The 16,670-nt window shown below is 39.4% G+C and overlaps 1 protein-coding gene across 16 annotated transcripts in view; it reads right to left on the bottom strand.

The window, feature by feature from the left end:
* The window catches only part of PTPRT (protein tyrosine phosphatase receptor type T), a 571,615-nt gene that overhangs the window by 268,666 nt on the left and 286,279 nt on the right, over positions 1 to 16,670 (bottom strand). For all 16 annotated transcript variants that reach the window (XM_066978461.1, XM_066978465.1, XM_066978464.1 and 13 more), the window contains 4 exons: positions 15,850 to 16,121; positions 10,173 to 10,254; positions 6,632 to 6,747; positions 4,135 to 4,309 (listed from right to left, as the gene is read on the bottom strand). In XM_066978461.1, the coding sequence (XP_066834562.1) occupies positions 4,135 to 4,309; positions 6,632 to 6,747; positions 10,173 to 10,254; positions 15,850 to 16,121 (645 nt within the window). The remainder of the gene's footprint in view (positions 1 to 4,134; positions 4,310 to 6,631; positions 6,748 to 10,172; positions 10,255 to 15,849; positions 16,122 to 16,670) is intronic.

Genomic DNA, 16,670 nt, shown 5'->3' with positions numbered 1-16,670 from the left:
TATCTGAACTTATTATGTATACTAGAAAAATATTTTTAACAGCAAGATCTAAAATGCATATACTTCTGACCATGGATGAGCTTATCTCCTAAATGGCTCCAAGTGTGGTACTGGGCTCGCATTCCAGCCACCCCCATGGCAGAAGGTCAGTTGTGACGCAGTGCTACCTCTCCTACCTGCGCCCTCAGCCTAGGGGCTGAAGTACCACCAGGACAAGAGCTGCTGTACTTCCCTGTGATGGCAAGGATGTTACTTTTAAGTATATTTCACACAAATAGCCTGGCGTATAGAACCATACATGTGCTGAGCAAGAAAATAAAAGAAAAAAAATCAAAAAATAAAAAGTTTTGAAGAATCTTGAACATCTACCACCCCTCCTGATAACTGTTTCATACAAAGTGAAAGACCATGGAGTTTGCAATCAACCTTAGCAAGTACGTTGAAGGTGATTATATTTTCATCCCAGACACAGGCTCTACTCTAGAGCAGACGTATAACACTGTACAACATACTTTCACACCTACACTCCACTTCTTTTACAAGCAGACCTACGGATGGCCTGATGTAACACTTCTAGGGCCAGCTCCAGCCCAACAGCAGTCTCAGCTGTACGAGTCAGATGTTTTTATTACTTACTTCTTTTAAGCTCTAGAAAGTTCTTTCTCCTAGTAGTTCTTCCCGGTGTTTAATAAGTAACTGAAGCTATTCCAGATACAACAATACTGAGACAGGTCAAAATACCTGTAGAGGTCAAGTCTGCCTTATGATTGCTAACCAGGAGTTTGTGTGGTGCATTGCGTTCTGGAGCAGCCTAACCATACAGATTTTTTATTTTTTTTAATGTGTAATTATTTAGCATGCTTTTCACACTTGAATATTTCAGCTCTGATATCTGATAGCTTGACAGCTTTTTTTTCTCCTTTTTTTTTTTTTTTTTTTTAATTCCAGGGTGTACTATGAGCACTAGAGCAGTTTTCACGGTGTACCCAGTGAGTTAAATAAATTGATGGTGCAATTACAGTGACAAGCATCACACCAGAAAAGAACTAGAGAAAAAATAGTAAGCAACTCTGGAAAATGAAACCACCTCTCCCTCTGGTGTCACTGAAGGTATCAGCTTCATGTCTAAAAACCTCAAGAAAAAAGCAACTGATGAAAGACAAGCTGTCCCAAATACCACAAGGATTACAGAAAGCCCCTCAGTTAAGAGGCAGACTGCTTTTCGTCTGTGTTGACTAACCAAACACTTTGAAAAGCAGCTAAGACAAAACTGAGGAGTACTAGAACATATCCTAGGAGGTCTGCAGAGGGGCTTTGTTGCATATTCCAACCCCTGTTGCAGCAGAACAGATTTTAGGAAAAAGCCATGAGTCTGAACAAAATTGCATCACGTAGCAACAAAATTTTGAGGGACTTTCTGGAGAGAAAAAATAGCAGAAAAATGGTTTACGATAAATAGATTATAGATTTCTACCATCCATTCAGTAATTACTCTGGGCACTCAGAATATCCGAAATCAGTGAGGAAAAAAAGAAATAGCAAACAAACCGCTATATACACACAGTTTAAAATGTTATTTACACTTCTACACAGGGACAAGTTTCCTGGAAGGACACTCGAATTATATCATTAATACAGATCAGATTCTGGCCAATCTCACAGTATTTTAGACAATCTTTACACAAGCAAAACACACACTTATTTCAGAATATGAATGACCGCCATGCAGACTTACTTTTTTACTTTACCAAATTACAGACAAGAAGCATTCCATTCGATCAGTACAGCAAAATGTAGCAGCTCTGGATTTTTTGAAAACTGCCCTATACACAATTGTATTAAATTACTGTATGTGCAGCAGTGAGAGATAAGAAATAGAGAAGAGCTATTTCCACAGGCACACCAAAGGGTGGTAAGGTATATGGATGGAAATGATAGGTTTCTCTGGCTTTACTATTATGATTCTAAAGTGCAGAGAGAAGAATGAATGTATTGTCATTTACACAAGCCTTGTAACAGAGTCAGAAAGGCATTAGCATAGACTCTACTGAAAAGCATTCTCGGTACTACAAAGGTATCACCTACCAGTAAGTATTTTGCAATAATTTAAAGCAAATAAAGTTATCATCTTTTGTGTAAGATTTCCACTAATTACAATGTAATACATTGACAAACATGTCCACATAAACATGTAAGGAGAGGACTGGGTGGTAGGGGGTTTAATTTCAGTGATCACTTTATTTGCTGAAAGAGGTACCTACTGTTCCGATTTAAGGTGCCGAGTAGAAGTAGAACATGATGTATTCCAAAGCAAAATTTCTCTTCCTGTGTACACCAAATATTAATCATGCAATATTGAGAAATGTAAATCACTTTCTCATTTCTATAATAAAATATCTTATGCCTAGGGAAGCAAACAGATCTTTACATGAAAAAGATACACTGATCCTTTTTTAAACCTTAACCTTTGTTGAAGAAATCCCATATGATTTTATGTTCAACTGACTAAGCAAAAGCATGCAAGGCAGAGTATTAGCTTGGATTTAGTAGGTTTAGGGACAGGACTATCAATTGAGCAAAACTTCAATTACAGACTAATTTGATGCATACACAAGTACATTACTGCAATTCAATAAACATCTCTTCAGAAGTAGACAATTCCAATTTGCTCTCATTTCAGCCTGTGTGCATGCATTACAGATTTGCTATTATCCACACTAAAATTAGTCAGACTAGAAGCACTCACCCATGCAATCCCAGTGTTTCACAGTGCTGCATCAAGCTAACCTCAAATGAACCACTTAACTTTGCCTGCTTACTACCCAGGAGCAGAGGAGTGTACCTTCCCAGAACAACACTACTCTCCTGAGTTTCTTCTGGCTAGGTGTCTGCCTGGGTACTTCAGCAACAAATCTATCGATGTCTTGTGTTGCATGTCCAACCATTCACTTTTGTAACTCATTCTTCCATTTTTCTCCTTCTCATACTGTTAAACATGGAAGTGTCAGGCACGTGCCCAACTCTGCATATTCTGATATTTGGTTGCTCTGGAAGATCAGCTCTACTTAGCAATGATACAACACTAGATACACCACTCTTGGCAACTCAATTCCATTTTAATTGTGAATTCATTTCTCCAGATTTGAACAAATACAATGCAAGATCATCCAGTGGGAATTAAAAGCACTTGGCATCTAGTGTGAACGTTCTCTTCATGATCTGTGTAGTCTGAATATCTACAACACTCAACACTTGATATTTAAGGCATTGTGAAAGCATTAGCATATTGATCACCAGGTGCCAGAGTAAGTTGGCAGAAAGTGATATAGTGGATGAAAGTGATCTTGTTTCTGCAACAGTCCTCCATTTTCATAGAAAATAAAAACATTTGGATCAGTAAAATTATACTCTGTGAGCAGACCCGTACTTCAACTTCCTTCCACCCCACGTCACCCCCACCCCAAATACAGAATGAAGCACTCTCGGGGTGACTTTGCCACCTTCTGCTCTCTTCTCCTAAGACGCAGAGAACGTCCCTGTGGTGAAGCTCAAAGTAAGATTAAAAAAGTAGCACAGTAAATAACACCTCACTAGATGCCTTGTGGAAGCTCTTAAGCAAGTACCACCTTGCAAATGTAGGCACAGTATCACCTCTTGAATCACAGTAAATAACAGGGCTAAAAACTCTAAGCTTCCTTCGAGAACTACTGATGTCTCTACTGTGTATTTTAGGACGTGAGCAGAATCATCCCCCACCATTTACTCCCAGCAGCCCTGAGCAGACTCATTTGACATGCAATGCTCCATCACAGGATTATTTATGCCTGATAAACTGTAAAGGAAGGCAGATGAAGCTGACTGACAGTTAAACTGTTCAGCTGACTGCATTAAAAGTATCCATAGCTACCATGTGTTACTACAATAGCTTACGAAGAGGGATATATCTGGGTGAAGTTTTGATTCAAATACTTGTTTTAAGAAAATGATTGAGATTGTCTCTTTTACCTTTTTCTCCTACTAGAATTTAATATGAATGAAAGATGAAGGTCCAACAGGATGTCAAATCTTATACGCAGTTGCCATGTGGGAGGAAATACTCATCTTACATAAACTTGCTGTTTTAATGCAACCTACCTTTCACTATTAATTCTGCATAATTGGAAACTCCAGATCCACCATCTGAACGAATGACACATCGGTACTTGCTGATACTGCGTTGAGAGGTGTCAGCAACACTGACAGTAGCAGAAAAACGTCTATGGTTGACGACTCGAGTGACCATTAACGCTGTGTCCCGTCCATTCCACTGCTGTGAAGGCAGACAGAAAATAACGTATGTCAAAAGGCACACAGATTATTCATTCTTTGTTACTATTAAAATTGTTCAAACCTCCATGTTCACATTACTCTAGGTTAGGTTTTATATAAGCCCAATTTTTCAGGGCAACACTGCTAGTCATGCCCCTGCAAAATGTACAGGGCTTTGGATTTCGTGAACTAATGGGCTTACATATTCTTACAAGTATATTTGTTTAAGTTTTCATGTCTACTTAAATTTTGAAATGTTTTTGTGCATTTGATGTGTTATATATATATATTGAAAAGTCTGGAGAGTGACAGTTCAGACTGCATTTGTACAGAGTATATCCAAAGACTTAGCTAGGACATGAAAATACTACAAATGAACAGGTTTTGTACACCTACAAAAATGCTACAAGATCAACAGATTTTATAAACCTGGCATTTTCAGGTGTAAAACTTTGTTTTCAAAGCAATTTAAATAAATGAATTGGATGAGCAGAAATCCTTGTACACGCAACACTCCTCAAAAAACCTCTCTCCGCCAATGCCAGACTACATTTTCCCAACTGGAAGAGTGACAGATGATGAATTAACTAGAAATCAGCATAAACACCTGAACTTGTTCAGTTGGCCTAGTTTATTAGGAGGCTCAAAGGAAAATACACTGCCATTTTGCCAATTTCCAGTAATCAATTTTGGGAGGTATTTCCAAGGCTATTTTCATTAAACACTTCAGTTTTAAAGAAAGGAAAACAAGTCCCCAGTAGCAACAATGGTTTCCTCCCAAACCCCTGCTTCTCTCGGGAAAAGGTTCATACTGCTTCAGTCTTTTCACGGGAAGAACTCAACAGATATAAAATAAGCCAAAATATATCTCAGTGGATATACCTCAGTGGATGCTAGAAGTACAACACAGGTTAATAAACTTCAGATTAAAAGATAATTTTTAGGATAATGGCTGTGATAAGAGTACAGTTAAAATGACTGTCAAGTTATTTTTAGATAATGCCAACCGCATTTCTCACCAACACAACCTCCCTCCCAGCATTAATTTTAATTCTTAGTATTAGACAAACTGATTCCTCTCTTAGTATTTGGACTAGAATTTAAATTATTATTTAAAAAAAAGTTATTAAAATTTCTCAAATCAATAAAAGAATTTGAGAAAATCTGTAACTTATATCACCACAAATACCATAGAAACTATGACAAGGGTCTGTCACTGATGATGTTGCAGTTGTGGTGGTTTTTCTTGTTTGATTTGGGGGCTTTTTGTTTGTTTTACTAGGCACCAAAAAAAAAGAGCACCTGAATTTTGCCATCAGAACAGCAATTTAAGAAAAGATGTGTGTTTAAATTCTACTGTATGCAGAAAGTCCTTAAAGCACATTCTTGCTAAATCTGGTCCTCCATCACATCATTCTGAGCTGTGAATAAAAACTGTTGACTGGCTTTAGCGTTTTGAAAGTATGTGTCAGCCCTATGCACATGCACAGTGCATGCAGTAACAGAATCCTTGTTTGGGACATTAGGTGTTTCATGGTGCAGAAGTTTAGACAAATATGAAAGCTCCCTTATTTTTAAAGTTTCTGGAAGAACTCTATGTATAGAACATGTTAGTTCTGGGACTCTTCAGAGCCAAGCACTTGAATGGGCAGAAGAAATAACTTTGTTCTTCACTGGCAAACAGTACTCCACCCTTCTGGTTTGCTAAATGTTCCATTTCTAACTCTAGAACTGAAAAACAGTTCTTACAGTTACTATACCTACACGAATAGTACTACACAGTCTTTCAAGTCCACCCAGCAAGATGAAAATATAGGTATTAAGAGAGGGAATGCTTTGGTCTTTTATTGAGCAACTAGAAGAAATAGTCTGCTATCAACGCAGCTAAGGGAAACTGAGAGGAAGAAACAAAGGGGGCACAAAATGATTTTTGCCTATTTTTATCAACCAGATAGCAATCTCAGACCTTATGGTACGTTTCCATCTTAACTTATTGTCCTCAGCCCTTGTCAATGACACTTTTGGAGGGCAAGGGGAAAGAAGACCGCAAATTAAGCATGAGGGAGGAACTTCTCCACTTGCTCTCTTTTCTGTTTTATGCCTGAGCGCTTACAAGTGTGCACACATTTGTTTGAAACTAATATTTTGCGGTTACTGGCCACTTTTTCATCTTCTATTGCATGATTCTGTATTTTGTCACCCTAAACTCCCAACTGGAAACACTTTAAGGCAGTTCTCAAAAGATCTCAGTGATAACATTTTGCCTCACCACCTAGTTGTCCTCCGTCTACTTATTTTACTTGAAAACACTGCATCACCTTACCTGGAGCCAGAGTTTGTCATGCTGCGACCACTTCCCCCCAGCAATGCACTGGAACGTCGCATTCTGTCCCACGTTAACCTCCACGTTCTGAAGCCGTAGGAAATGTGGTGCTTTTCCTAACAAAAGATGCAAAGGATAGGAAGGGTAGAGCAAGGCAGCAACTGACTGTGTTACACCAACACTGACATAACACCCAGCAAAGCATTAAGGCCTATCCTTGACCAGGCGATTTAGTAAAATGAAGCTGTCCTTCAGTACTTGATTATTCACTGCAGAGCAAGGTGGGTGAGCTTACAGAGAACAGCCCAAGATAACAATACAGAGCTCTGGCACATCTGAAAACATAGACTGTCAGATCACAAGTTCACGGTCATCAAAACAATTTCTTACTCCTTGCTATGAAGAGTAATTGAGTAAATTCTTTAGAAAACTGTGTTTTTATAAAGGTCAAAAAGAAATCAAATGTTTCTGAGGTTGTCAAGCATGACTGACCCAACCCAAATTCTCCTAAGTGCCTTTTTTCCCTTTTCATTTTTTTTTGACTGTCAACTACATCCTAGAATTTTAGAATAACAAAGTCATTGATATAAAATCATTGATATTAAATGAAATATTGGTATTAGTGATAGTATTTTATCACCATATTAGTTAAGAACAATGTAATATTTTTTGCTGACATTAAATTCAGTATTAGTTCAATATTAAACCACTGATACCAAAGTGGCAATATCATCAATATTAAATATACATTTGTTGACAAAGGAAAAAGATCAGAGGATTATCTTTTTGACTAAACACCACTCATCTACTTCTGTAAGAAAACTTACAAGGAAAAAAAAATGCAGTGGTGAATTTCGACACTTCAAAATGACCTTAGTGCTTGCAGGGCTTCAGAAGAAAGTTTGTGCTCCAATTAAATGTTTTTAGTAAGACACACAGTCTTGTAGGACACTAAAGGTCAATCCTTTTCAACTCATCTTTGCATTTCCTAATACGACTAGCCACCAGAGAGATACAAAATTTCATAACACACACTACCCTATATTCTTCTATTGGAAATAAATAACTTTGAAAGGGCGTGGGCATCTGTGCCCAAGCATATGTATGAGGCTTGGCATACAGGTAGGTGTCCGCTACAAGCACGTGAACAGAAAACACTTGCCTGTACGCTATGCTGAATGCTTTTATCTGGTTTCCTTATGGTGTTCTCCATGCACTCCATTTGCTGACAACTCCAGCACACAGGCTGCAAAAACGCAGCGATTCTGTACTGTCATGCTTTCTGGGGGCCAGAAACATGTCTCAAAGTTCACTGGAAAACTACCTTTGGGTGACGGATGGGATGTACTGTGTGATATTTGCAGGCCAATATGAGTAATTCCCGCCCACAGGCGAAGGTGTGTAGGTACATGCGGGCTCCAAAGTGGGCACCGCGCAGCCTGGGTAAGGGCAGCCCCCCCCGACCCCAACCCCCCCCTTCCCTTGGGTCTGCCCGCATCCTGGGCACCCGGCCATCCTACCCCTGCCAGTGCTCAGCACAGCAAGCCTGTGGATACTCCACTGCTTCCCTTCTCAGGATTTCAAAGTGGCAACACCATCTAGGAATTTTCCTCCATCTCTGTGTTATGAGGCACATTTTCCTGGGTTCTTTTTTTAACCGCTACTGACGTGTGACTATTACACTTATCTATGAAGGTGAAGCAGACACGAAAAAATAACACCAATGATTTCAAGTCACATCCATGCTCACCAGGAGCTACATGGTTCCTGTGTTTTGAGTTGTAACAATTGTAAAATGAACGCAAGGGGCAACGCCTGTACAAGTGATGGAACACGCTCTGGTGACATTTACCCTGGTGGCTGTCACTGCTGAACAACAAAGGCAACACTGGCGATCGGACAGGAGAAGCATTTACAAAGACTGCACAGAACTCGCAGCTTGTGGGGAGCTCTGTACGCTGCAGGTTGCAAACTGACTCAAAATGCAGGGGTTACAGTTTGAATCACCCCACTTTGGGGTCAACAAGATTGCACTCAGTTTTCAAGAGGGACCTGCATATACCTGCAGACATTGATTTAAACATCAGTTTAAATACTTCACTAAGCAGGGGTCTTTTTGTTATTATTTTTTCAATCCCATAACCTTGCCTAGGCTTTGCCACACAGTTGGTTCAATGGCCTCTTTCCCAGTAAAGGGATCAGTCATCACCCGATATGCAGCGGAATACATGCGCATCATTTGGGGGATTTGTTTGGATGCTGCCAGTTATCAGCAACATCTGGTCAACACAGATTGTAAGGATTTCTTAATGAAGTAAATGCACCCAAAGGCCTGAGCAATGAGCACATGGTAAATACAAATATAATTTAGTTAAACAGCAATTAACCATATTGCAGTTATCAGAAATGTCCTGTTAAACTTGAGCAGAGCCATCCATGTCTGTCACACTGAATGGCAGCTATTCTTTGAAATTCCGTACTGCAAGAATAAAAGTCTATTTCACCCCGCTGATACAATCTACATGATTTTGTTGTGTGCAGCCACTGCTGACTTACTGAGACTACGAGCTAGTGAAAGGGGCTGTAAAGCACTGAAGTGGCAGGGTGGTGGGCTACCTTTCCAAACGACACCAGGCTACCTGGAAATGTTGAATTTCCAGCACCAAAATATAAACAAACGTAAACATAATCTAATAAATCAAAGTACCACCCCAAAAGTGCATTTTAGTATGCTACATAACAGCTAATAATTTGAGCATTAAAAGACACAGGGTAATTACAGATTACTTTTAAGAACATTAACGTATTTGAAGGAGACATGTCTAAACTCATTAAAGAACATGAAAGCTGTTAAAAATCTTTAGAAGGGACTGTGTACTACATACACAATATAGACATACAGAAGTCCTCAAGCCTCACTGTGCCTGCACAGAGAAATAAAAGAAGTTCACGCCCAAACGTAGAGGTTTAAGGTCTAAGTACGAAAAATGTAAGCTGGACATATGGTAACCACTACAGAAGAAACATAACCCAAATACCTTTGAACCTGCATTAGTTTTCACTCTTGTGCAAGTCTGAATGAGATTTATTTTTAATATCCTCATGCAGATGCTGAGTGGGTTTAACATTTCTTTTGAGAGGTACCTTTGGGATATGTCCTTTACTAAGGAAATACTGAACCAATTTGATTTCTTTTTTTTGTTTGTTTGTTAAGTCAACCACACAGGGCATTATCCAAAACTTTTTAGATCTTTTTCTACAGCAGTATGATTCAGAAATAACAAAACAATCAAGAGTTTTGTGTTCTTGTGGCAGTATAGGAATAGAAACTTCCAGACATTCAGGCACTAACTACAGACTCAGTTTTGCTTTTTGCACAACTTGGTAAATTAAGTAGTTGTGCAAGGCTGATTGTCATCAGGTGTCTCAGGGGACATAAAAAGAAATTTTAGAGCTCACTGAATCGGGTATATCACTACTTCAGACCACAAAGCCTGGTATATAACACATTGATAGAGTTAGAAAAACAAAGAATGCTCACTGCATGGATGGGCAAGAACTCTGACTTCATCCACAGCTATGTACCCTGGATGTCCTTTCAAAGAGACAGATTCAAATATCACCTGAAATACAAAATAAGAAAAGGTTTTCTGAAAAGAGAAACAGCAGTAGTCATTTGGCCAGTCACAACATTCTGCTCGTATTCCGATGTCTGATACATTCAAGGCATTTTATCCCTAATAGTGGAGGGGTGCCTTTGCAACTCACTATGCAGATGTATATCAAAGACTGAAAATCTGTTTGATATGGAAAACGAAAAGTTAGAGCAACATTAATTAGGATTAGCAAGAAGTATTTCCACGTGGAAAAGCAAAAAATACCCTCTTTATATACACATACTCCTGTATTCACTATAAGCGCCAGTCCAAGAACATTACGTGTGTAATCACTTGACATCTTTTTCTAATTAGTGTGCCTCAAAGTTGGAGAATGTCATTCACGAGATAATGTTCTCATTGAATCAATAACTCTGCATGGATTCTTTTGGAGAAAACCTTGATTTGGCACGCATGCTATTGCAGTATCAGAAAGCAGTAAGTGAGCAACAGATGACCCTGGATTCTAATTACTGGACTGAAATAAGATTCTCCCAGAAATAATAAAGTTGTTTTCTGCCTTTCCCTGGATTGAACTAGCAGACTCTGAGTACTCTTTGAAAACATATGTAACGCTTCTCTATATTAACAGTACACTACTTAACACTATTTTCTGTATGTATCTGGACAATGAAAGTGTTCTCTCAGCCTTTCTTCACAGGAGAGGTGCTCCAGCCCTCTGGGCATCTTCACAGCCTCCTCTGGACCCGCTCCAGCAGTCCCACATCCTCCTGGTGCTGGGGGCCCAGAGCTGGACGCAGGGCTCCAGGTGGGGCCTCAGGAGGGCAGAGCAGAGGGGCACGATCCCCTCCCTCCCCTGCTGCCCACCCCTCTGCTGCTGCAGCCCAGGACGCAGTTGCCCTTCTGGGCTGCAGGTGCACACTGCTGGCTCATGTTGAGCTTTTCGTCCACCAGAAACTCCTGAGTTAGCGATTCCCTCCTCAAAGGAAAGGAATGAAGTGCTATCCTTAACTATTTTTTAAAAAGTCATGCATATGTAGAGATTAAATGGCTGCTGTCCTTGGCATTTGAAAGGGATGTTCCCCAGTTTTGTTTCCTCTTACTAAGGCAATGTTCACACTCTACTAACTTGCTCATTTTTGCATGAGCATACAGTAATGTTTTCAAGGACAGAGTTAATTAATGTGCTCAGCTGGCACAGTTACTACTGTTGCAGCAGCACTCTAGTGCAGCTACTTGTTTTGCAGGATAAATTATTTCAGTAATTCATGACTACTTAAATCATCACTAGAAAACCACAAAGTTTGTTAGCTACTTAAAGCCAGTTTTCAACACTGTTTTTTCCACTTTAAATAAAAGCTGGCATTCCCAGACTGCTACTGTTTAGCTTTTTCTTCATCTTCTCCATCAGAAGATTTAATACACTAAAAATTCAGCTGCCTGAATGCTGATCACCACACGCTCATGCTACAGAAATGGAGCACTGTGGACTTCATAAGCACCAAGTTGCTGTTAATTATTTTGCATTTGGGCTTCTGCAACTTTGTTTCTGCTCATGTTGCCATGACTTCGTAAGATCTGCTCCCCCACTTCACAGCACATCCAAATTGCAGATCTCCTGAAATATGTCCATTAGGAAAAAGCCATGATGAAAACAGGTAGAATACAAAAATAAACAGGAAAAAAAATGAACTAAGAAAAGTTCACGAGTTAACAATGTTTAGAAATAGAGTTCTACACCACTGGAAGGTGGACAAAAAATAGGCTGTCCAAGGGACAAGAAGCAGCAGCAAATCTCTGGAAGATGATATAATGATCCCAAAACCATCTACGAGTGTTTCATGTGATCAAGAGTCTCAATAGACCTCAACAGACTGTATAAACCAAGAGAGTAATGCATGTCCTTATCATGGAAAGGATAATTTACTTTATAAATGAAAAAAAATCTTCATGATAAAAATGGCACTTACTGGTAGCATCACATAAAGCAACAACTGTGACTGCCTTCCGACTCAGATTGAACTGCAACTTACTAGCTATAAAAACCTTATTTCTGTTTTGCATTTGTAAGAAACTATAAGCCATGCTAAGCTACAACATAATTTCCTGAAAGCCAAGGACCTGGAAAGAAAAATTCTCCAACTCATTGGCTACTTGTACATGGCAAAAGTAAGTACCAATACACGGAGAACTGTCTTCTGTTAATTAGTGACATGTTCGGTGGTCTTAATACAGCACAATATAACCTAAACCTGGAATCAGTAACAACTGAGTCAGCTCCTAAAAGGACCATGGATTTAATCTTTACATTGGTGAAGAAACCACTGAGGAGTGAAGGGTTCCTCGCAATTCACACAATAAAATACTCTGTCAAAACAACATTGTCTGGTTCACTCTATGCTCAGATCTCCTTATTTCCCAATTCAAAATTCCACATGGTCGTCCCTCTATGTCTTTTTGCTGCATCTCAGCCCCGTTAAAGCAAGAAGCGCAGAAGCACACAGGTCTTCCTGGAAACTGGGAATTGAGACTCAACAATGAGAAACAGGCAGAAATCCATGCTTGTAGGAGGCCCAGCTCTGCACATTTCAGACCGAGTCTCTCTCACGTCCTTTCAGCTTCAGTTGAAATGTATTATAATGGTTGAGGAAGGGGCATTTAATACTACTTCATATTTAAGGAAGCTCTCAGAACCTAATGTAGCTGGCAAAATGCAAAGCTTTACTCTTACACATTTCTTAAACACTCCCGAGAACTGCAAATACCAAGTCATTTCATGTTTCCTTCCCCATAAACAATCCTACATTTCACTGCTGCTATATACCAACAATGTCTGTGTTAGCAATGTAGCCTGGCTCATCTGTTGTGGTACAACAGTTTTCTTCAGGCGTGGATCAATAATGTTCCTTGCTATACATCAAAAAAACTCTTCCTGGCAGACTGTAGCGCGGCACTTGGCGCATTCTGGGACTAAGTTCATCCTTATGGCAAGCAGTAACTCAAGATTACACGTATTACCTTTCTCCAAGTACTATTACAGCTTTTTCTCGCTACACTAAAAATGTATGCAGACTGGGAATCCAAGTGCGACTAACTCTAGGGTAGAATTTATAAATCTCCACCATCCCCATGTTTATACCTCAGCAGAGTGCTTCTGGAGCTGGATGACTCACACGACCCTTGAGCATAGCTGCCAGACCTAAAACATGACCCTCTGGCAAGTGGCTCGGTTACTTGTTTTCCACTGGTCACGTCTCCAAATCTCCAGGTACCTGTCAAAGCCTCAGACCCAGGGCAGATGGTTTCAGATTTTTCTGCCTAACAGAATTTTCAGCGCACACTGCAATTCATGATAGTTGATCGCCATGTATAAAGAGAACGATCCGCATTTTGCCTGACACAGATTTCATTATTTTGGATAAATTCTGTTTGTTTTTTTTTTCCCTCATGTTACCTGGTGCTTTTGAAATACTTTCAGGCCTCTTGTGCACAAGTTGTTCTCCAGGCATTCAGTTTTGATTTAAAGCTGACAAATAATGCTCCTATGGCATATCCTAGATGTGAGTATAAAATGAGACACTCCCTAAGCATCAGTACTCCCAAGCTTTGTCATCCTGCCACCTCTGGACTCCTTTACCCAGAAGCGTTACATTACATCAGGCTGTCAAACAACAATCATTTTAACAGAAGTCCTTGATTGAGCTTTTCCCTTTGCATTTAAGAGCTTAGAGTCTTGGTTGTTGTTTTTTTGTTTGTTTTAAAACTTATATGTAAAGAGTCACTAGACTGCAGATCACCAACAGAAAAGTGGTTTATAAAATCAGGGACTGGTGATAAATCAGTCTATCAGATCCCCCATGATCTGTGGGGCAGATCTCACTTTTTAAAGGCCACACTTAAGAAATAAAAATACAAGGATAAGTAGAAGGAAACAACCACCCCATCCATCAAAAATTGAGGCTGGGGAAAAGAAAGAGAAGGAGAGAATCCTTGCATTTTGTGCAAAGGAACTACTCCCAGCCAGTCACTGCTGGCTTCCAGGCTCTTCATTTTTGCGCAGCATGCAGTACAAAATTCTTGTTTGAATTAAAGGATTTTTTGGCTCAGGAAAAGCAAACTTGACCTCTAAGAAGACTTGCAAAAGATGTAACTAAGGCTCAGGAAGTCTAGTATTGGTGTATCTGAAAGAAGGATCTCTTGGTTTGAGATCAGACTCTTTTCCAGGTTTTTCAAGCACTGACTATCTGGGTGAAAGGTCATTTCTGTTCTCTCTGTAGAGCACCTACTACGAAGCAAATTCTGGTTCACAACCAGGTTCATGTTAATATGAATATCAAGCACTTTATGTGATTTCAGAACAAGTTACAAGTTGTGCACAGCCCTTAAAACACCACTTTCAGTGCATTTGCATCTCTTTATCCCTTCCTCTCACCCTGCACAATGTGCTTTATTCTGCTGATATTCCCAACTCTTTTTCAGAGGCAGAACATTAAAGCATTCTACTTCAGCTCAGATTTTATAGACCTCCTACCCAGTTATTAAAAGGAAGGAAAAAAAAAGCAAAAGCTTTTCTACCTGCTGTTTTCTATCCACAGAGTATTCACTGCCTTTTCATAGTTTCTTCTATCATAATTCCTGTCTCACTCATGCTTTTATTAGTATCATATGTATTTCTCCTTTTCCTGCAAGGTGTAGGGTGCAATTACCTCCCAGGCTTTTTTTTCTTGAATACAAAACAAGAAAAACCTGAAGATAAAAACCTTCAGTGCTCAACAAGAAGCGAATCCACTGTGTGCAACCTTCTCTAATTAAAACTAAGACAGTGACTCCAAAGTTGCTGCATGAAGTTTGAAGTAGCCCCACGAGGTGGTCTACTAACTAGTAGCTGTAAAATTAATATGACCAGAAAATAACTTATGCATTACTTTCTTTGACTTTGTGCTTGCTTAACAAAAATAGAAAATAAAAAATCTCTAGACAGAACAAGTCAAACTACCTTACAGGCAGAGTGTTAAAAACAGGAGGGATGGAGAGAGAGAATGGATCTGGTGAAGAGTTTACTTATGCTGATAACATGGTACAAGATTTCACTAGTATGTCATGTACTTACAGCCCTCATATAGGCAGCAATAATCCAGATGCAAGCTGAATGGAGAAATGTTAATCATTCCTTCTTACGGAATTAATCAAAGGCCAAAAGTAGGTCAGACAAGTTTATGCAGAGGCAGTTACACTTCTAGACAGCCTGTTGTATTTACTGTTATCTAGAACCATGGAAAGTGCCAGTACAAGTCTGTTTACATGCATACTTCACAATATACAAGTGGGTCTTAACTTTCCAATAATTTAACTTCAGCGGACCAACTTTCTCTGTGACCTGACAACATCTTAAGGGTGAAGAGTGAAGATCTTGAAGTGTCAAGATGCCTGTATCATCTCTTGCTATAGGAACTGCTATATGTAAACCTATTCTGATGCAAAAGGAGGAAGCCAAAAAAAATCTGAATTTAATTTTCAGAATACCTATTGCTATTGATAGCTTATAGCTCATACCTAGAGAGATGATCAGAGGAAAAAGAGAAAAATATTAGAAACTCATACCTGATAAAAATGTGGCCAGAACGTACTGATGGCAAGTTCTGCCTTCACCCATCCTTCTGTAACAACCCCCGAGACATTCCATATTGGATTGCCCTGTGGTCCTCCATTCACTTTCACGTAGACATTCAGAGAGCCAGGACTCGAACGGTCTCTGCTGGATAAGTAATAGTGGAAGTCGATGCAATGTGTGTCATTTTCCTTTAACGTAGGCAGAAGCAAGTGAGCTTTCTGCCCAGATGCCCGTCCAGAGCTGTTCACCATCATGAAGGAGCCTACAGAGAGACAAAAAGGAAGAAAAATAAAAAGCATTTTCTTTTCAGCTCTTTCAGTAAAGCCAGCTTCCTTAGAAAAGTCAATGATTCCTTTAGATGCCAGGAAACAAAACATTTATCTGAAGAACTCAAACTAGCTATTTTATGCTAGTTGTTAGGTAACAGAAAAGAAAGGATATTAAAATTACAGGGTATAAATACAAATAGATTCAGGGCCAACTATAACCGCCTTAATTAGATAACTTAAAACTCAAATTAAAAATACTACTTTGCTTTTATTATTTTATGACCACGGAATAAAAGAGTCCCTCTAAACAAAATCATATTCGCCACAAGACTCTCCTATCATGTACAGTCCCAAATATCTAGTTTCCCAAAAGCACATTCAACACAAAGGACTTGAACAATGGACCAAATTCTTAGCTGATATTAGTCTCCATGGCCCCTACCCACCTCATCCCAATCTACACCTGTTAACTCTGCATCTTGGTACCAAAATCTTTTGAAGGTGGCAATACGCTAAGAAATACACAGTTTTCAGAACCCACA

The sequence above is a fragment of the Anser cygnoides genome, chromosome 16 (assembly GCF_040182565.1).
Source record: "Anser cygnoides isolate HZ-2024a breed goose chromosome 16, Taihu_goose_T2T_genome, whole genome shotgun sequence".
NCBI classification, from domain to species: domain Eukaryota; kingdom Metazoa; phylum Chordata; class Aves; order Anseriformes; family Anatidae; genus Anser; species Anser cygnoides.
Note: the sequence above shows the minus strand (reverse complement) of the source record. Positions and strands in the feature narration are given on the sequence as shown.